The sequence below is a fragment of the Danio rerio genome, chromosome 5 (assembly GCF_052040795.2).
Source record: "Danio rerio strain M-AB ecotype USA chromosome 5, GRCz13ab, whole genome shotgun sequence".
NCBI classification, from domain to species: domain Eukaryota; kingdom Metazoa; phylum Chordata; class Actinopteri; order Cypriniformes; family Danionidae; genus Danio; species Danio rerio.
In genome coordinates, this window is record NC_141025.1 from 62623992 (window position 1) to 62646120 (window position 22129).

Genomic DNA, 22129 nt, shown 5'->3' on the forward strand with positions numbered 1-22129 from the left:
ATAATTAATCATTCCAGGCGAGATTGAAATAAGACCTATACTAAATAGTTTTTTTATCCATCTTAATGATAAGCGATCAGCTTATGTTTAATCGTCTAATCAGGAGCCGACACTTGTCCGTTTGAGTGCTGTCATCTTCAAACTAAATTTGGAATGCTGTATTATATTCAATGCCTGCCTTTTTGATGACTTTTTGTTTACTTGGATCAAGGACCACATAGTGTTCTCCAACTTTTGGCACAAGTCATCCGATTTTTGCTTCTCACCAAGGACTGGAGTCTCAAAACATGGTCCACTGTGCTGGATGCGAGAGGCCTATTCTAGACAGATTTCTGCTGAGCGTCTTGGACAGAGCCTGGCATGCAAAATGCGTGCAATGCTGTGACTGTAAATGCAGTTTAACTGATAGATGTTTTTCTAGAGAAGGAAGGTTATACTGCAAAAACGACTTTTTCAGGTGAGCATTTCAATTAAATTAAGCATTAAGGGACATTTCAGCTCATGCACTGCTCCTCTATTGTCCTTTCTCTGTTAAAACACCAAAACTAGGACTAAACTAGAATTGACAAAGATTTTACCCCATAAACTAACATTAATAAAATATTACAATATCATAACATAATAATGACATATTTGTAATATAAAAAATTAAACAGCAATAATATAGCATGATATAATAAATGCAATAATATAAATTCTACAAACCTGAAATACGCATTGCATTAACTAAACCCCAAATGCTTGGCAACTTGTTACGTGACAGCCTAAAACAGTTTTCTTTGTTTACAAGGTATGAGTGTCAGACAGGCAGGGGACGAGATTTACACCTGAAGGATGTGTGCCCTGCCTCGCCTCAATCTTTTTCGCAGCACACGCGTTTGTTTGCAAAAGCTCGAGCAAAGATGCGATAAGTGGATTTGAATAATGAATGAGCTCAAGTGCAAAGTCACAGACATCCAGCACGCATTTGATAACCATTTTGGTGAACTGCATTTACATGCACGCGCGAGGACAAAAGAATGTATATTGTCGCTTGCGAAGTTTGGAAAGGGATATTCTGTTAATACATTCTGTCAAAGTCACTCGCGACATAGCCTAAAAACAGCCATATAAATTTAAAGTAATTCTGTGTAGTTCTTCGTGCTTCTTTAAAGGTGGATAATATGTTTATTTTGATCATTATTATAAAATGCTATCTTTGAAAAGGCTGTAAAGTATGGTAAATAAATTACCTCAAATGTTTTAACGATTATTATTTGTAAAATAATGTATGTTTAAAAAAAAACCTAGGATATGTATTGTTAAATAGCAAGTTAGAATTCGTTATATTTAACATGACATTGTATTTTAAAAATGCGAACATTAATAAAAATTTCTAGACGAACCAACACATTTATTATTCTAAACAGGTTTCTAAACAGTTTTTAAACAATCGTTAGCTTTATTCGTTGGAGTGTATTTAATTCATGTTTATTGTAATTCTAGGTGTTTTGTGTTTTAAACAAATGTTCCAAAAGCAGGGTTTTACATTTATGCCATAAAGAACCATTTTTGGTGTTTTAACATTTTTTAACAGTTCTTAAAATAACTCTTTTCCCTAATTTGAAGCACATTATTTAAATGAAATCTCCATTGGGATGTTAAAGGTTCTTCGTGTAACATTTATGTTATATTTATCATAATACCTGGAGAGCTTGAGTTTGGTTTATAGCTCTAATAAGACTTTCATTTTTACTCCAGTGTCATTATCACAATATTTAACAGTATTATAAAGATTTTAATAGCTCGAATTGCCTTGTGTAATATTCTAACATTTAATGACATAGACATGTGCAGCAAGTCTCAAAATTGACTGCAATAATACAGTCACCATTGGGTCTGACAATTACAAACATTTTGATATGCATATAATGCAGGCATTTTGACATTAGGAATCAATTGAGCTATTTTTTAAGTAGAAACGGACGTGGTAAAACGTTTTTCATGAAAAAAAAAATGCTGTTAAATTGTTCTTGTTTAAATTTCCGTAACCCTTTGGTTTGTGTTCTCTGGCATGTTTGATATTCCCTTTCACGTTCTATGACTACAATATTATCTCAATGACTACAATTATGTTTTTGTTGTTGTTTTTTCATGTCAGACGTTATGGCACTAAATGTGGAGGCTGCGCGCAGGGAATCTCGCCCAGTGATCTCGTTCGGAAAGCGCGAAGCAAAGTCTTTCACTTGAACTGTTTCACCTGCATTATGTGCAATAAACAGCTTTCCACCGGCGAAGAACTGTACATCCTAGATGAATATAAATTTGTCTGCAAGGAGGATTACTTGAATAACAGCAATGGAAAAGACACAAACCTTCTGTCAAGTAAGTCGGTGATTTTGGGCCTTGTGGGCCTACATGAGATAAAATATTTACATTAGACACATGAGGATACAATCAAGAGTATTAGTTTTTCCCATCTCCGTGTTCGTTAACTGCAGGCAATTGGCGGGTCTTTATGAAAATATATGACACTATTTATTAAAATGTATTAGTGATACAAAATGCGTTGTCTGTGTAGAATGGCATTGCATTTCGATAGACAATAGGCCTACATGATAATTTACGCATGATATTTAAGTGGCCTACATAACAGCTTCTAAATGTGCTTTTTTACAGTTACCACCTGCAGTGACCCGAGCTTATCTCCAGAGTCTCAAGACCCACAGGATGATTACAAAGACTCTGAGAGTGGACCCATGTCAGACAAGGAGACCTGCAACAATGAAAATGACGAACAGAATCTGGGTGGCAAACGTCGCGGGCCTCGAACTACAATCAAAGCCAAGCAGCTGGAGACACTGAAAGCTGCTTTCGCCGCCACCCCCAAACCCACCAGACACATACGAGAGCAGCTGGCGCAGGAGACCGGCCTCAATATGCGCGTAATTCAGGCAAGTGGGTTTATTAAAAACAAAAAAAGCAATGTAAAAAAAAATCATAGACGCACGTTGTGAGACTGAATACTTGCTAAAACGATCTATGTAACTTGAATTAGACACTAAAATTATTGTCGATGTAAATAAAATATAAAATGCGTTCATTTAAATAAACGCGCATCGTTACGCACAACGTTATATCACGAATAAACCATGAATTAATATTATCGTATAGCGTTATATATTCTTTTAATCTATTGAAGTAAAATGCGTTGAATAAACAGCCTTCAAGTAGACCATGGTTTCAATAAATTAGCCTACCTTAACTTGATTTCCAAACGCCTTAATTCATAATGTTATCTCTTGTGTGGTCACGTGATTTTTATTTATTTATTATTATCCAGTCAGATTTTAGTGGCTTGTGAACAATTTAAGTAAAAAAGAAGCATAAGTAAGTTATAATAATGTTTTATGATGAATTAAAAATATTTCTGAAAGTGGAAATATATGCACTATAACGACATTTGGCTACATTTAAGACTCTAGTTCTAGTTCACTATTATAATAGGGGTAAATAAAATAAAAAAAATATTTAGTGAATAGTATTGGCAAAATAGGTTTTAAGGACTATTAAACATGAGCATCGCTGGAGCATCAATACATGGTGAATCGACAACGTTAGCTGCTTGCAATAATACTTCAGTGGTTTATTAATATGAAAATTAATGTCCCATTTTCTTTTGTGCGTTTGGTGTGTCGTGCAGGTGTGGTTTCAGAATCGGCGCTCTAAAGAGAGGCGCATGAAGCAGCTGAGCGCACTGGGCGCCAGGAGACACATGTTCTTCCGCAGCCCGAGGAGAATGAGAGCACTGGGCGACCGAATGGAACCAGGAGAGCTCATGGCCAACGGACATTTCTCTTTTTATGGCGGTCAGTTTATATTCATGAATATTAATTAGAAACAAGTACGTAACAGACAGTACATTGGTGGAAACCGTTATAGCAGCATAAAAAGTAAACAAGCATCAATGCTTCATGCTTAACAAAATCTACAATTTATTTCAATCTATATAAATAAATGTATGAATGCAAGCTTATATGTACTACACAAAACACATAAACATTACATTGTAATACAACATTAATAATATTGCTATTATTAGCCTACTGTAAAAATGCTGGTTTCAACACAATTCATTTGTATTGGCACAACATAAAGGAATTTAGTTAGCTTATTAGTTTTGACAAAATTAGGTGGATTGAACAACACAATTTCCCAACGGTTGCGGCTGCAGGGCATCTGCTGCATAAAACCGGAATAGTTGGCGGTTCATTCCTCTGTGGTCACTCTGATAAATCAGAGACTAAGCTAAAGGAAAATGAACGAACAAAACAACATTTTAGCAAATATAAAATCAGGAATTCTGTTGTTTTAGCTCATTTTATAAGTAATTACAGTAAAAATATAGTATAAATGAATATAGTAAAAATTACAGAAACATGTTGAGAAAATCTGGACATTTTTTACAGTGCATAGTGGTTCCTAAATAAAGACTTTTAATATGCCCTTGTGTTTCTTGTTCTTAATACTTTAAATATTTAGTTTTTGTTATACTGTTACTCAATGTTATGTTAGTTGGTGACTTTTGCTCAGAAATAAAACAAATGTAAGCAGAAAACATTCTAATGTACAAAATAACTAAAGCTCTGTTAAGCAGGCCTATAGTGATGTTTAGTATTTACTTTTCATCCATTCTGCTCAACAAATTCAAGACAATCATACTGACAATTTATAAATTATGTGGGAGGATATAGGGAAGTCTTATCCTATTTAATGACTATTTGATGACCACTTTCTATCCTATACAGACTATCAAAGTGAATACTATGGCCCGGGGTCAAACTATGACTACTTCCCTCAGGGTCCACCGTCATCCCAAGCCCATACTCCAGGTGATCTAGGATTCATGCCCTCTTCTGGCCCAGCTGGAACGCCTCTAGGGAACATGGACCCCCATCACGGAGCACACCACCCCTCCAATGACACACAATGCTTTAGTGAGATGATATCACATCACCCTGGGGACTCTCCTAGTCCAGAGCCCAGCGCACCAGCCTCCATCCACAGCATCTCCACTGACATGTGTGACTCCACTCCACCCTTCACATCCCTGAACTCGCTCAGTGCCAACGGATACAGCAATCAACTGTCCTCAGAGATGAACGAGGGGACCGTCTGGTAGCAAAAAGGCAGACTTATTCAGGACAAAAACATGTGGATATGTACTATTCATCTGTGATTTTTTTATAACAATGGTATTTCTATCTAGGTAATTTATTGATATAACTGTCTATTTATTCGTTCATTTGGTTACTATTTATTTATTTATTTATATATATATTTAAGCGACAATTGTGTATTTTGAAAGTGGAATGTCAAATGTGGGTCTGCAGACCTTATAGCTGTGCTATAGACAACGACAGTTTAAAAAAAGCTGAAACAGAATGTTTATATTTACAACACCTGGTGTGTCTGTTCACATGTGTATCATAACCTGACCTCTTTGCCTTTTAAGGCTTTGCCATAATGACACTTGAAATCATCTCACACCAAAAGTTTTCTTTGCTCTCCACACTCTTAAAAATAAAGGTTCCAAAAAGAGGTGCTGTGCAGCAATAGGAATAGTGTGATTAAACAAAACAATTAATAAGCTTTTTCAACTGTACTGAATCTCTGTGGAAAGTAAATGTTCAATTGATGTTATTTCACCCAAAACTGAAGGTTTATACATTATTTACTCCCCTCAAGTGGTTCTAGACCTTTATGGGTTGTTTTTATTTAATATTTTGAATAAAGCTGAAAAGCTGTAACAATTGTCTTGCAATAGCAAATAATACGGAAGTTAATGGATACAGTTTTTAAAAATTCTTCAGCATATTCAAAACAGGTTTGGAACAAATCCATGATGAGTAAATAATGACAGAACTTTCAGTTTTGGTTGAACTATCCTTTAAAAATTCTTAATGGAACCATCAATGCCAATAAATAATCTTTATTTTTAAGAGTGCATACACTGTAAAACACAAAAAGTTAAGATAACTCAAATCATTTGAGGAAACCGATTGCAACAAACCATTTAAGCTCAAAAACGAATCCTAATGAGTACTGTGAACTTAATCTATTTAAGTAAATGAAGCAATTTGAACACAGTAAAACCCAATAAATGAAGAGAACTCAATTGAGTACTGTAAAACTTAATAAGTTAAGGCAACTCAAACTGTTTGAGAAAACCGATTGCTACAAACCATTTGGGTTAAAACAAACTAATGTATTTGTATTTTGAACTTACTTCATTTAAGTTGAAGTAATGAGGTAATGAACTCATTTAACATTGAGTTCAAAACTCTTCATATGAATTAACTTTCAGTCAATTTTGATTTAACTACATTCATTTCAATTGATAAAGTTGACTGTTGGGTTTTACAGTGTACGAGTGAGCTATTTATAAGTTCCACCAAATCTCAGAGTGTTTGCCTTCAAAAGGGAAACTCAAAATTGCAGAGACAAACCCTTTATTTGAAATGTAACATGACTTGAACTATAAGACAAAGTCTACCTTTTAAAATGGATTTCATATGGTCAGTGGATGGAGATAAGTCAATTGTTTACATACGTTTTCTTCAGGGGTTTAAATATCAACAATGACTTTAAAAATAGACCATCTTGATACTGACATAAACTTTTTCTTCAAGCAAGGAACCAAACTTTTGTATTAATTCAATTTATATTTGAGTTGTGAGTTACTGTACTAGTTTGTACGATATTGTGTTTGCACAAAGAATACACGAAACAAAACTATAAATACATGTTGACAAATGAGGCTTATTCTTCATGCCTTTTTTTTCCACACGGGAAATTATCATACTAGAAAGAATGAGAACGCTCGTATAATAAAATCCTTGCCATATATTTTAACATGCTATATTAAAAAAAGGCTTATATTTGGCCGATAATCTCTTAAAAAAACTTTAGGCCATCTATAATCTGACTTCTGGAGCAATCTGCATTTAATAAATTGTTAGGAGAATATAAAAATAATAAATGGATATAGAAACATTTCCCAATACTAGGTTGCTGCTTGAAGGGCATCTGCTGTGTGAAACAAATGCCTGATAAGTTGGGGGTTCATTCTGCTGTGGCGACCCTAGATTAATAAAGGGACTAAGCCAAAAAATTAATGTATGAATAATAGAAACAGAACCAGATTATCCACTTGCATGAAAAACAAACAAACAAGAAAAAAAGAACAGCTTTAACTAAACCTAATATGATTTATACTGTATTTTTAGCTCGTTTAGAGGGGTTTTGGCCCATTTCTTAAATGGTCATGCTGGAATACAATGTAAAACCTGCAACAAGCAAATTTAAGCTGGTTATAGATGTTTTTTCTTCTGTATTTAGGGCCATAAATAATGTGCACAGTATTATTCGTAGGCTTTTACAATTTTGTATATTTCTATATTTTATAAGTAAATCTTTCACGTTTTAATATAAATGTTTGCTTGCTTTATTATTAATGAGTTGTAAAGACCATCAACTATGACAGATTCTAGAAGTGAAAGTCTGTCAGGTTAAATACTTTTCTTCTCCATACATTTTGTGATCATTATGTAATTTGTTTAGTTTAGTTGATACACAACGTGTGCAGTTTTCCCCTTATAAAATAATTTTGATATGTACTTTTATATATATAATGCTTTAAACAATAGAGCAAACAATATATTACCATGCTTATAGAAGGTAAATAATAATAATAACAATACAAAATAAATAACTAAATAAAGAAAGAAAGAAACCAATAAACACACATACAAAAAAATTACAAAAAACATGATTTTAAATATTTAATATTCTTGCAATTACAAACAAGTGGGCCCTTTACATTAATCCAAATTTTGGAAAATAGAGCAAAAATGGAAAGTTTTAATAGCATTTCCATTACTACCTTGAATAGTACAAAATAATTTTTTTAAACAAAGTAAAACAGATTTTTTTTTGTTGGAAAATTTACCCTTATAATTAATTAACAATGAAATGAAAGTTAATCAACAAAATGAATTGATTAATAACAAAAACTTCATTATTCAGATGATAATATGTAAATACCCAAACATTATGTTTTCAAAATGCAGATTAAATTTAAAGAGTCTGTCTCTGTACATAAAGACAAAGGCATCATACCAAAGTTGTTTTTAACATAAACACAGTTCCAAAAGACGTAGGGTACAGTTTTCAAACACAAAACGCAAAAAAGAGCAATTTATATCAATATCCTTTTTAAATTTAAAGACAAAATGTTTAATCGGAATAATATCATTTATAAATTAGTTTGAAATGTAGTAAGCATTTTTTTTTTAAATAACAAAATGAAACATTTAAATTACATTAAATCACATTGCATGCCAGGGAGCTAAACAGAAATGTATCTTTTAAACAGATACACAGATTTAACAGATTCAGAAATCAAAGATAAAGATTAGGATCTTCAAGAAAAATCTGAAAGAAAGGTTTACGCTTATAAAATTCACACTTGTGTATAAAACATGTGGCCACAATATAATAAGATCAATAACATAATGATTAAATAAATAAAATAACATCTGGATTTAATTCTAACGGTTAAATTGCCTAAACAAAACGTTTTCATATTTGAACATACCATCAGGAATTATACCTCAAATACCCAATAAATTTTTCCCAAAAAAATTGGTATACTCACAATTCCAAAAAAAGGTGACATAGATCTTCAGTTTGGTTATCACAGAAGGAGTGATTTACATCAAAATCTTCAGAAATAAACTTTTGAAAAAAAAAAAAAAAACACAAACAAATACAAAAAACCTTTGTAGGATAGCACCTATGTCTAATTATATAAGACACTTCATGGATTTTATTGTACATTAGGAATTTCTGAGATAAAGTACTCTTTTCCAATTAATATTTTGTGTCTGTTCCAATAATGGACAGCATTAAGACAAGAGATTATCTCACGTTAGAATAAAGAGCGGAAATTATTGTTTTTTGGCTTTGTGGTAAATAGTAATTTACAGAGAGCTGTTTTTAGCACATAGATGTGGCACAACCGGGGGAGACTGATTGTCTTATCCCTTCATAAGCAGAAATGCTCCAAAAAACAATAGCAAATTCTTTAGATGAATATTTATAATTAGAAAAAATCATATTTGATAGGCACTCATAACTCTGTTATAAAATGATTGTCTAACATAAATTATAGTAAGCGTTTCGGGAGGCTTATGTTTTGCACTCACGTCACAGCTGCTCGGGCGCGCTCTGATGATGTCACAGTAAGTTGCAGCGTGGGACAGACATGGCAGCTTCCATATCACAGCAGCTCGAGGATTTGTTAAATCCTTTACCACACTTCGTGGACCCCGAGGACGACCAAGATGAAGGTATCATATTTAAACAGCACACCCAGTTGTTTAATGTGTTGTTAGACGTTTTAGTGCTGCTATAATGGGAAATATATCACGTCAAATAAAGGCACGATGTGTCTGCATGCCTAACTGTACCGAGAAACAGCTTTACATAGGATTTTATTGACATTAATGACGTTATTTAAGCTTAGTAATAATACATACGGTTGTCAAAATAAAAACAAGGATAAATGTTTTTGTTTTGTTTTCTAATCTATTCTAGCTTATATTGGTCTACCATAAGTCATATGTGATACACACATGTGCCGTTTTATGGTTTTAAATATCATGTTAATAAATGTATACTACTATATGAATATTAAAATTCAGTTATACCATATCACCAGCATACCATGATACTGCCACAGTATTTGAAAGAAAAAAAGTATGATATATTTACTTGAGCCTCTTAACTGTCACAAAAGTGGTAAACATTTCAATGCATATTTAATTATTTTTGTAAATATTTTGTCTTATCCTGAGCTATTTTGACTAGCTATTTATAATACCCATATATATCAATTACATGTTGTGAACTTAAAAAGTGAAAGGTAAGTGTTTAATGCATAGCAGCAATATGACATAATTAGAGTAAATTGTTATGGCAAATGTTAAATGCATAACTGGAATAAGGACTTGGCCTCTCTGTTAGGTGTCTCTTGCTATTACCAGGTTAGACCCCTTTTTGTAGGGGGTTTAACATGATTTTTTTATGCATCCCACACAGTGTTAACACCACAAGCAGCAATCTGAACTGTTAAAACAGGATGGATTCATGCTTTGTTGTTGTTTTCATGTCTCTGGCATGCAAATACTTGTGTAAACTGTAGCCTCAGTTTCCAGTTTTAACAGACAAGAGTATTTTAGGACCGATCAGAATATTGTATTGGCAGTTGTTGTTCATCACAGCATCAAATTCTTGAAGACTTAATAAGGTATTTTCACGTATTAATCTGGCCAAGACATTATGAATTATATTATCTCTCTAAAGTAAGCATCAGTTTTTTTTTAAACATGAATTAATTTATTCATTCATTCATTTTCTTGTTGGCTTAGTCCCTTTATTAATCCGTAATAATTTCTTTGTTAGTGCCTGTTAACACATTTAACACACATACAATTGTTCTTTTAAATGGAGTTAATAAGCAATAAAAATCAATTGTGTTTTTTTTAAATTATACATTAACAATAATATGGCTATTTCTCACTAGTGATTTTAATGCATTACTAATATTTACTTATGAGACTTTCTTATAAAGATTGACTTATTTTACCTTATCATCCTTTTGCATTTATACACTCTGAACACGTATATACAATAAAGCAATACATTAAGTATGATCAGAAGAATGAAGTCTGTCTGTCGCCAACTGCTCCATTTTCAATGTCAGTTAAATCACTTTTAGTTTCGATACTGATACAGTTAATTTCAGTTGATTGTATAGACCATGTTTATATGCCTAATTACCTTTAGTATCTGCTATTAGATACTTGCGTTAACAAGCAGTTCAGCAATTATACCTCATATACTCACTAATCAGTCTATGTAACTTACATGCATGCAAATTTTATGCATTACATATTGAAATGGCTTTGAATATACACTACCAGGCAAAAATTTTGGGTCAGTAGGACTTTTAAATGTTTTAAAATAAGCTTCTCCTGCGGACCAAGGCTGCATTTGTTTAATCAAGAATACAGTATAAATTGTAAAATTGTGAAATGTTATTGCACTATAAAATAACTGTTCAAAAGTTTATAATTTCATTTAATAATTTATTCCTGTGATTTTAAAAGATGAATTTCCAGCTTCATTATATTATTATTATTAATAATATTATTAATAATAATAATATATATATATAGTTTAAAATTTAACATTCAAAATTTGTATAAGTATCCAACATTTTTTTTTTTTTACATTTAATAAAACTGACCCCAAACCTTTGACCGGTAGTGTAAATGTTCATGTATAACAACTAGGTTAATAATCCAGCATTTATGTGAACTGCAGACACCAAAGCGAAAGTCATAGAGAAGTTTGATGAAGGAGGTGATGAGAACGATGAAGAGCTTTTACCTGGTCATCTGCGGAAACGCTCTGGGGCCATTCTGGCTGATGGTGACCAACGATATCGTGGAAAGGCAACATCCAGAAAAGACCTACAGAAAGATTTGGATGGATCAGGTATAATTCTGTCTGAAATCCACTAACATACTTTATATATTGCTTATTGTTAAGCAGGGATTGTCCAACTCACAATATGTTTTGCACATTTTTAGCAGATGAAGATGATGATGATAATGATGATGGTGTTGATGATGAAGATGAAAGTGGAATGCTGGAAAAGTACATGGAATGCATGGATGATGATGATGATAATGATGATGATGATGATGATGATGATGATGATGATGATGATGATGTTGAGCATCAAAATGATGATGACGAGGATCTCGTTGGAGATGATGGTTCACAGATGTCCAGCTTGGTCTCCAAAATGAAGGGCACAGATTTTATGAAACTCACAGAGGGATTGGATGACCTGGGAGACAGTGACGAAGATGAGGAAACTGCTGACAGTGAAGAAGAGGAAGGAGAGAGTGATGAAGGCTCCGAGGAGGAGATGGAAGAAGAGGAGGAATCAGGCTTGAGGACCTTCTCAAAAGAGAAAGTCGATGAAGAGGTTGAAAAAGGGAGAGCCGTGAAAAATCAGCTTGGTATGGATGCTTGTGCACATTTGCATATTGCAAATAACTAACAAGATATACAATTGAACCGTCATTTTCAGTTGAATTATTGCCCTCCTGAGTTATTAGCCTCTTGTATAATGTCCCCCAATTTCTGTTTAGGGGAAAAAATATATTTTTCAGCACATTTCTAAACAAAACAGTTTTAATAACTATTTTTTTTAATAACTGATGTATTTTATCTTTGCCATTATAACAGTACATAATGTCTTTTAGATATTTTCCAGATACTAGTATTCAGCTAAGTTTAAAGTTAAGACTTATCTAGGTTAATTAGACAAGTTAGGGTAAATAGGCAAATCATCATATAACTATAGTTTGTTCTATAGACATTCAAAAAATATTTCTGAAAGGGGCTAATACTTGTGATTAAAATGGTTTTAAAAAAATTAAACACAGCTTTAATTCCAGTCAAAATAAAACAAACAAGACTTTCTCTGGAAGAAAAAAATATTATAGGATAATACTGTGAAAGGTTCCTTGTTCTTTTAAACATAATTTGAGAAATATTTCAAAAAGAAACAAAATGCACAGCTGGGCTCATAATTCTGACTTTAACTGCATATGGTAATCTGAGAAGTGGAATTTAAATTGATGTTTTTTTTTAATTATTTTTTATAATGTTCACAGCCCTTTGGGACCTGATGCTTGAAAGGCGGATCAAAATGCAGAAAGCTCTTGTGACAGCCAATCAACTTCCACAACCACAAACATTCTCAGAGTTCAAGAGCAGGGGAGGGGCTGAATATGCTGATGCTTTGAAAAATAGTAAGTGAATTTACATTATTTGACTGAGAATTTATAATTAAAAACATGTTCAGTATCCTAACTATTTCCTATATGTTTCACATAAAATGAATAAAAATGTTAGGGGTTTTTATTGTATTATTGTATATTGTGTAAGTTAGCTACAAAACTGTTTAAAAATGTTGGAATTTGGAATATTTTATAATTTCTTTTCCAAAAGAAATTCATGCTCTTATTCTACAAGGATAAGTTAAATTAATCTGAAGTGACGGTGAGAGTTGTACTATTTATGAAATTGTTTGGTAAAAATGTTGGTAAAAGTTTGGTAAAAATGCTGTGTTTCTTTGAGTCTTTAAGGCCGTACTCACACCATGCACAGTTGCCTCGAACCAAGCCAAAGCACGCTTGTCCCCCTTCCCGTCTCCCCTGACTCACATTACAATCGCCTGGGCACGCTTACGCCATCGATGCTGCGATGTTTACTAAGTGCTCTTGCTCAGTGCAGTGGAGATTTCTGTAGTTATATTGTTTCAGTCGTTTGATATGCAGTGACACGCAGTCAAATATTTTGCCAAACAGTCCTAAGGGATACGGTAACATGCAGTCATATTTCGTCGAACAGATCCGCCACTTTTGTCGCTCATAAACAGTCATAAAGCCCTCGTGCTGCAGGAATGAGGAGGTTTGCTGAAGGTGCGCAGCTGTCTTGCAGTGAGGGGTTTCCGTCTTTAATAAACGACGGCAGTTTGCGTTCATTGAACAGTAAGATTGATTAATAAATCCATATGAAACAGTTTCTTAAGTCACGTCTCGCTTGCAGTTTCGGGCTTTGGCACGTTTTACACTCACACTACAAGCGAACCGCGCCAATGTGTGTATAGTCCATCCTGTCACAAAATGCAACGAAAATCCTACACGACGGTAATAGTTTGATTTAAGGTGTTTACATTTTTACATTCGGAGAGCAGCATTTACAGTGGATCTTTCAGTCCATAATATTGTAGTGATATTACTGTAAACTTAGGTATGTCTTTAAAAACTGTTGACAATACTAACTAGTTTTGCCTCTGAATAAACATAAACATAGAACACTGATTACACACATACCAAATCTGTAGTGGCAGGACAATTAACACCAATTGGAACCTCTTTTTTTTTTTTTTTAAAGGAGATAAGCGGCAAATCTGGAATTTACCATTTACAGATGTGAGAAGCACTCGGGTAGAATGTTTTTTGCAAACTTATTTTTGTCATATGTTAGCAGACCACTGTAAACAACACATATAAGTCCACATGCTGCGGTTTCATAGCCGGGAATTAAAAACAAAACCTTTGTTGCAGCACATTTATAAACGCAACACTGACGACCTGTGTCTCCAAACAATTATTCATCTTCCACTTGTTTAAATTACAGTTGTCAACACAATGTGGCGTTTTTCTGCCTTCTGAACACTGTAACAGGAAAAAACTCTATCATGTATATTAATGAAGTTGCCCCTCATACAAAATTGAGCGTGCTGATTGGTTCGAACCAAGTCTTTCTCATGAGTTAATGCTGAAAGCTCAAAGACGTCACGTTGTACCCGCCGGTACAGACATCCGGTCTACATCTGGTAATTTACACAGGGATCTCATGGCCGTGGTGCAGCTTCAAAATTGCTTTTCAAACCGGAAGAACGACTTTGCTCGAAATAACACAAAAAAAAACAAATTTCACTTTTTTTTGTGAAATATGTGTCTCCTTATAGTGTTTTTAGCATTGTGGGGCACGCAACATCTCAAAAAATGTGTTTTGGTCTTTCGTGACCCTTTAATTTGCCCTTTCAAGGCAAAGTTAAGGCCTTGAAAAGCTCTTTACCAAAGCAGAAGATTCTAAATTTAAAAAAGCTGTTTGCAATCTTTCTTGGTGTTTTTGAAAAATAAGAATCGCAAAATAAAGCAAACATTTTTGCTTTCGGAGTGTCCTTTTAATTGCCTAAAATGTTTTACAAATTTTTTTGACGGTATCGAGATTTATTGACTGAACACCATTGCCAGTAATGATTTAAAATAAAAAGTTTGCTATAAAGTTATGGTATGCAGCGCCATAGCTTTATTCAAATGTTGCTGCTGAGCGCGCACCTTCGAGGCAATGCCACTAAGCTTAGAGCTATTTCCAATTGAGGCGCATAGGGGTTGTGCATTTCCAGGTGCAACTAAAGTTGAAAACATTTCAGAATGCTACATGCACACTACGATTTTATGTAAGTAGAACTAACCAATCTGCTTCACACTTTGTATGCAATATACATATTTTGATAGTAATGACAGACTCTGACGAATGCAGAGCACTCAAACACTGCAGTGCTTTTTTATTCTCTTCATAAATACAAACTAGTGTAGGAACTGGAGCAAAAGTTTGTTTGTTTTGTTGACATCCGCTGAAAAAATGGCTAATGGTCACCTAGTTATGAGATACGCCAGAGGAATACAAGCACAAAGTGCATATTGAATGAAACTAAATTCACTTTCTCATGCTTTTCACATGCTTTTAGACACAACATGTGAAAGGAGTGCGGTTAGATTACGCCACCTCTGGCCAGAATAACAACACGTGAAAATTAGTGTCATGACAAGCAGCAATAAAGAGATTGTAAATTAAAAAAAAAAAAAGGATGCAAGGATGTCACCAGAGTGGCTTTTTGGTTTCTTTTCTTGTGCAATCCAGCCACAAGCGATCTAAAAGATATTTTGAAAGATATTTTATTATAGGGGGTAATGTAGTCATTCAACTTCACAATTTAAAATGTTGCTATATGTATTTAAATGATGTCTATTTCCTTTACTTGAAAGTTCAGGTTTGATTATCAGAATTTTAGTTTACAGAGTTCTTGGTTTACTGTATCATTATTATTCACACCTTGCAGTTGCTGATCAACTTTTACATTTGTGATGATTGTTCAGCAATTATACTTTTTCAACATTTTATTTATTAAGTTTGAGTCTTTTTAGCACTCATGTTTATTTTAGTTTAAGAAATAAGAGACGAGAATTTTTTGTTTATTTTTTGTTTTTGACTATTAAAACCTTTTGCCTTAGTAAAGTTGGTAACTTAAAATAAATTGGTTTAATTTAAATATCCTAATATTCCTAAATAAATTGTAAAAAAAAATAAAAATAAAAATTATCGATAATGAATGATTTGAAACATTATATTGTGATAGCTGTATCGCCCAGCCCTACTAGATCTTAAAGTCTTCAACCTACATTAGTATAAAACTGCAGACAAAAATTGCAGGAACAATTAAGTAAAACGATTATTTTATTGCAAAATAATTTAAAAATTTTTTGAATTGTATTTTAAATCAAATGATTACAATGTTGGTATAAGCAAGCTTAAATCCCATCCTGAGTCTAATTTTGAGTCCAACATCACCAAGAAATCATATTACAATGCAGTCAAATTTTCCAGCTTTATAGTCATTCAAACTTGACGTCTCCTGTGCAGTCAATCAACACCCCCCAAGGAAGCACAATCCCAACATCACTTGCAGTTTGAATATCAGGAGTCTTCTGGCTCTGAGCAATTAATATATTTGTGCACCTTCTTTCTCAAGCAGATCTGGGTGCTTGGAGAGGCTGCCTGCTTCTCATTTGCATATTTATTGCACTGGTCTTTTAGCCAGCAAATGATTGATGTGGGGCCGTCCTCCTGAATTCTGAACAGTGTGTTGCTTTGGAATGAAAGGGACTGGGTTTTCTGTGCATGTGCACTTTTGATTAGCAGTAAAGATGACAATCTGTGCAAACCCCCCTCAGCCTTTTTTTGTTTATTTGTGCTCATTATGTAAAGTGAATTTAATCATATGCTGCATGGGTTTGTTCATATGAGCAGGTACATTTTCTTAAAAAAGATTTGAAATATTTAACTTTTTATTTTTAATTATTTTTTTAACAGAAAACTTTGTTTTTGAATTTATTTGCCTTGTTTTTTTTTTTTTTGGTTATCATTGACTTTCATTTTGTCTTTTTTGGCTTAGTTTTACAGTTTTTGCCTTGGTTATTTTATTATCTTTTAATTATAATTTTTCTGTTTAGCTCTGTCTTGTTTGGTGATTTGTTTTGCCGTTTTAGCTAAAGAGCTGTATAAAGAGAGCATAGATTTTTTATTTTTTTTTAAAAATATTTTTTGTAAAGCTTTGATTAACTTTGTTTACCTTTTTTCTTTGGTTGTTTTTTTTATGCAGTTTGGATTTGGTGTTCTTTTTCCTTTTATTTAGCTTTTTTTCTTATTGTTTTCTGTTTAGCTTTCACATTCTTTTGAGGATTTTGCTTTTTTTTCTTAGCTTTTGTTTTGCCTTGGTTATTTAATTTTTCTCCTTGCTTTTCTGTCAAGCTGTTTAGCTTTGACCTGGTTTTAATGTTTTTTGGTTTTTGTTTTGGTTTCCAGGTTCAACTGTGTGCTCGAGAGCTGTGACTTGTTTTTTATATGAATGCTAATATACTAATGTTTTTATATTAATAGCAACTCCAATGTTTTTATATGAATACCAAACATTGGTATATAAATACGAGTGCATTTACATATATGCCAAGATTAAAAAAATGGTATGATACATTTCCTCCTCAACAGATGGCTGGTTTTATTTAAGGCATTTTAATGAAAGTTAATCCGTTAAAGATAATGAGAATTATTTATATTGTTTATTAAATTACAAATTAATTGTATTTTATTAACGTCTACCCCAACCCTAAACTCAACTCTCACAGTAATGCAAAAACATTAGTTATACAGAGTATTATTCATTACACTACCCATTAAATTGTGTTTTATTAACGCCTACCCCCACCCCAATGTAAAAATATCAATTATTGTTGTATGGTGTCACAAAGGCAAGGCAAGTTTATTTTTATAGCACATTTGATACATAGTGGCAATTCAAAGTGCTTTACATAAACAGGAATAAAAAAGACAAGTATAAGAAAATATAAATATTAAAAATGATTAAAAACAAATACTCATAAATACTCTGAAAGTAACATAATTTCGATTCTCTATATGCCCTGTACAGCCTGTGTGGTTGAATTGACAATAAAGGTGACTTTGACTTTGACTAAAAACAAATTCAAATGTGTGAAAAAGGTTATAAAAGAATGAAATGAATAATGGTGCGGTCTGTAGGACGTAGTACAGTTCTCATTCGGTAAAGGCACAGCTAAACAGATGTGTTTTTTAGTCTTAATTTGAATGTGCCTCTAAGTCTTCACTGGAAACAAAGCATCTGATTCTTGCAATGTTTTTGAGATGATAGTATGCTGATTTACTAACTGCTTTGACATGGCTACTGAAACTTTATCTGACTCCAGAATCACACCAAGACTTGACCCTTAGAGCCAAGGTACACATTCACTTTAAAAACCTAATCTCTGTTCCTAAATGCAATGAATTTAGAAACACACAACTTATTGTATATTGACATGAGTATTCGAAGCTGTATCCCATCTAGACATTATCAGCTGGAATCAGTGTCTTGTTTGATGGCTTGTGTGCCTTAGGTGGTTGAGTTAATTTCTTTACTCTTCTTGAATTTTTTTAACTAGTTTAGTGCAAGAATGTGTGGGAAAAAACAAAAAACAAAAAAAAAACCAAAAGAAAACCCATATATATATATATATATATATATATATATATATATATATATATATATATATATATATATATATATATATATATATATATATATATATATATTTTTTTTTTTTTTTTTTTAATTACTTTTGTGTCTTTATTTTTTATTAGAAAAATTATTAGACTAACAACAGATTAATCAATCTTTTTCTTTTGTATGATACCATATATTGACCAGGCATACTTCTTCTTTTTTACTGTTCTGCATACTTTTAGAAGGAACTGCTGACAAGAGGGAAATAGCAGAATAAGATTAAATTAAGTGCGGGGGGCCATTGTTCCAGACTACTGTCTAATAAGAGGTCTAGACATGTCACAAGGAGCATGATGCTTATAGAATTTGTGAAATCTATTGAAGATGCACTTAATTGTTCAGTTCTGGTATGCAGAGAAGGGTTGCAGATAGAGGAAGTATGTCTGGGGTATAAGAGCCAAAGGACTGCAGAATGACTGATAAATGACGTTACACCAATACTCCACCTGTTAATATTAGTTGTGTATATATGCTGGAGTCAGGGAAACATATGTTAGTTGCGAACCTCTTGAATGTAATTCTTGTATTGCATTAGGGTAACGTAACCCAGAGGTCTGTCATCGAATTATTCATCTAATAAATTACTAATACTTTGGCATTGAAGAAAACCCTCTCCTGACCTTTTCTTATTGAACACACATAGAATTGGCTTGATATTCCAACAAATGACTAGGATGAGAAGAGGTGGGTTTTGTAAATGCCCTGCTTTTACAAAAGTGTGCCGAATTGATGTCATGGTTGACGTGCTGTTTGATAAGCCCATATCTGTGTGTTGTAGGTCATAAAGCTCTCAAGGCTCTACAAAGGTCTCTGCTGGAACTTCAAGATCTGCTGCTCCACCAAAACAAGGAAACAAGAGCCATCTCTCAGGGCAAAACCTGGGGGGATGGCAGGTAACAAATCTGCTTTAACAGCTTTTAAATAAATATAATGTTGAATAAAATATTATGAGAGCATTTATACATTGAAAAAGGCTACATATTTTAACAAAACATACCACAAATAGACCATGGTGTAGCAGACTCCATCCAATTGATAGGTAGAATGCTATAGACACGGGCTGGTTTTAGTTCTGATTATGATAACCTTGGATAGAAATGTCACAGTTTCACAGTATCAAGGTATTGTGAGTACTGCTCTTAAAGTTATTTTTAAATGTCTGGGTAAAACAAACAAGAACTTTTTTTTTCCCATTGAACACAATATATTTTATTCTAGGAAATTTTTATAATATTTTAAAATGGTAAACATGTCAGGTTAAATAAAATAACTAAATAAATGACATATGCTATCTTCATTAGTTTCAAAAATAGATTTTTTTGCAAATCATAAAAAATACATTTAAAAAAAACATAAATAAACCTTAGGAATGGTATAACGGTATAATGGTAGAAAATTTGAGTGGTTTTAAAACCTTGACTTTTTCAAACCGCAGTAAACCTTGAAACCGGTTATCTAGTGTTGCAACTGATGTTTCTTGAAGCTTTCAACACTGAAAATGTACATTAATATATAAACTTAGAAATCAGCTTAAGCTTGAGCAGAACAAAGCACAAACATATCAAATAAAATCCTGTTTGTAAACTCTTTTGTCATATTATCTTCATAATCATATTATCTTCATAATCTTCATATATATTATATATATATGTGTGTGTGTGTGTGTGTGTGTGTGTGTGTGTTTATACACATACATACATGCATACATACATACATACATACATGCATACATACATACATACATACATACATATATATATATATATATATATATATATATATATATATATATATATATATATATATATATAAAGAATTAAAAATATTTTTTGTTGACTTTAAATGCAAATTGTGAAATATTAATGAAAAGTAAAAAAAAATTAATTAACACAATATGTTTTAGCTATCTTGACAGTAAAATGCAGGTGTTCATCATCAGTGCTCAATCATCACTTAATTAACCCCATTATTGTCTCATTAACTTTAACTCTGCTGCTGAGTAAATTTTGCTCAATTTGGAGAGGGACCAAATGTTCTCTGAACTGAGTAAATTTTACTCTGAAGATTTTACACGAAGTAGTTTACAATTTTTGTAACACTTTAGTTCAGGGGTGTCAGACTCTCAGGGTTGCAGCCCTGCACAGTTTAGTTTCAGCCCTGCTTCAACACACCAATTTATAGGTTTCAAACAAGCCTAAAGCACTCAATTAGTTTGATCAGGTGTGTTTAATTAAGGTTGGAACTAAGCTGTGCAAAGCTGAGGCTGAGTTTGACACCTGTGTTTTAGTTAAAGTAACAATTCATAAAATCTATTACTGGCTTATTACCTGACTGTTACTAAGATATACGTTTAAATGTTTATAATCACTTTTAAAGTAAGTTATTATTTAGCATACCAAATCCAACCCAATACTTTAACCCAAATTATAATTTAACAGCTATAAATTGACAGCTAATTACAGTAGTTTAAGCAAAAAGTTGGTTTGTTACCGGTTGGTTAACAACATCATTCAAGTGGTGACCTATTTTCCTTTTTCATGCTCAGCAGTGCTAAAGATGATGATGAAGAGATTAATAGTGAAGATGATATGGATGAAAATGAAGGTGATGACCAAGAGGTAGAACAGAAAGCAGCTCGAAACGGACCTCCCAAACGAAAACTGGAAATGGCAGATTATCCCAACTTTATGGCCAAACGCTTTGCTGCATTTCAACCGTATCGTGATACTACTCTCCAGAAATGGTATGACAAGACACGGCTAACAACGGGGAAGAACAATAAGGTAAAAAGATAACAACACTGCTTGTCAGCTACTTGTAGAAATTCATTAGTAATTTACAATCTCTTTGTTTTCCGCCACACAGGGTTTTGGAGCATTTGACAGGAACATCCTGACGCAGGTGGAACAGGTTTTAATGGACAAAGAGAGGCTGGTGAGGCGTACACAGACGCGCAGGTCTGAATACAGAGTCCTGGGGAAACCAGAGCCAGTTACTCCTGAAATAGACAACACCATCTCAGAGGGAGAGGTCAGACACTGCTCTGCTTTTACAGGAATTATTCTCTATTAAATTTAAGTACTTTGTAGTTGTTAATGTTATTAATATTGAAAAAACTTTAAGGTTTGACATTTTTGTTGCCAGCAAGTTTTAAATATATTTAATAACATAATTAAGATTCGATTCATCGATGCATAGTGATTCTCAAAAGTTCAGAATCGCTTCTGTATTCAAATTCAGATTGCGATGGGCGTGAGCTGAAAACAGAAAATAATATATATATTGACAATTACAAATTCACTTAATTTAGACAAATATGGGCAATTTAAGAATTTTAAAGCTCAAACAACACCTTGAGTCATCAATGTCATGGAGTGTGAAAGAAAGTGCTGAAAATGAAAATGTGCTGAAATTTTTTTTTGGTTCCGATCCTGATATCAAAATTCTGAGTATCGACCGATACAGATGCAATCCCGATTTTGTGCCATTTATTTTAGGCACAGTTTCTGTAGT

At 33.0% G+C, this 22129-nt stretch overlaps 2 protein-coding genes across 7 annotated transcripts in view; both read left to right on the forward strand.

Annotated features, from left to right (window-relative positions):
- Positions 1–249: 249 nt before the first annotated feature.
- Positions 250–5580, forward strand: lhx1b (LIM homeobox 1b). The gene is given in 5 exon segments (NM_131207.1): positions 250–457; positions 2141–2364; positions 2659–2933; positions 3683–3848; positions 4788–5580. Coding segments are annotated over 5 exon segments (1209 nt in total). The 5' UTR covers positions 250–287; the 3' UTR covers positions 5162–5580.
- Positions 5581–9261: 3681 nt separating this feature from the next.
- Positions 9262–22129, forward strand: part of aatf (apoptosis antagonizing transcription factor) — a 28453-nt gene continuing 15585 nt past the window's right edge. The window contains exons 1-7 of one of the 6 annotated variants that reach the window (XM_087252161.1): positions 9262–9392; positions 11431–11604; positions 11703–12137; positions 12798–12935; positions 19395–19509; positions 21162–21399; positions 21482–21646. In XM_087252161.1, coding sequence (XP_087108287.1) covers positions 9308–9392; positions 11431–11604; positions 11703–12137; positions 12798–12935; positions 19395–19509; positions 21162–21399; positions 21482–21646 — 1350 coding nt within the window. In that variant the 5' untranslated portion in view covers positions 9262–9307. Of the gene's footprint in view, positions 9393–11430; positions 11605–11699; positions 12138–12797; positions 12936–19394; positions 19510–21161; positions 21400–21481; positions 21647–22129 lie in introns of all 6 variants that reach the window. The other 5 variants (XM_087252162.1, XM_087252163.1, XM_087252164.1 and 2 more) reach the window with 5 other exon arrangements.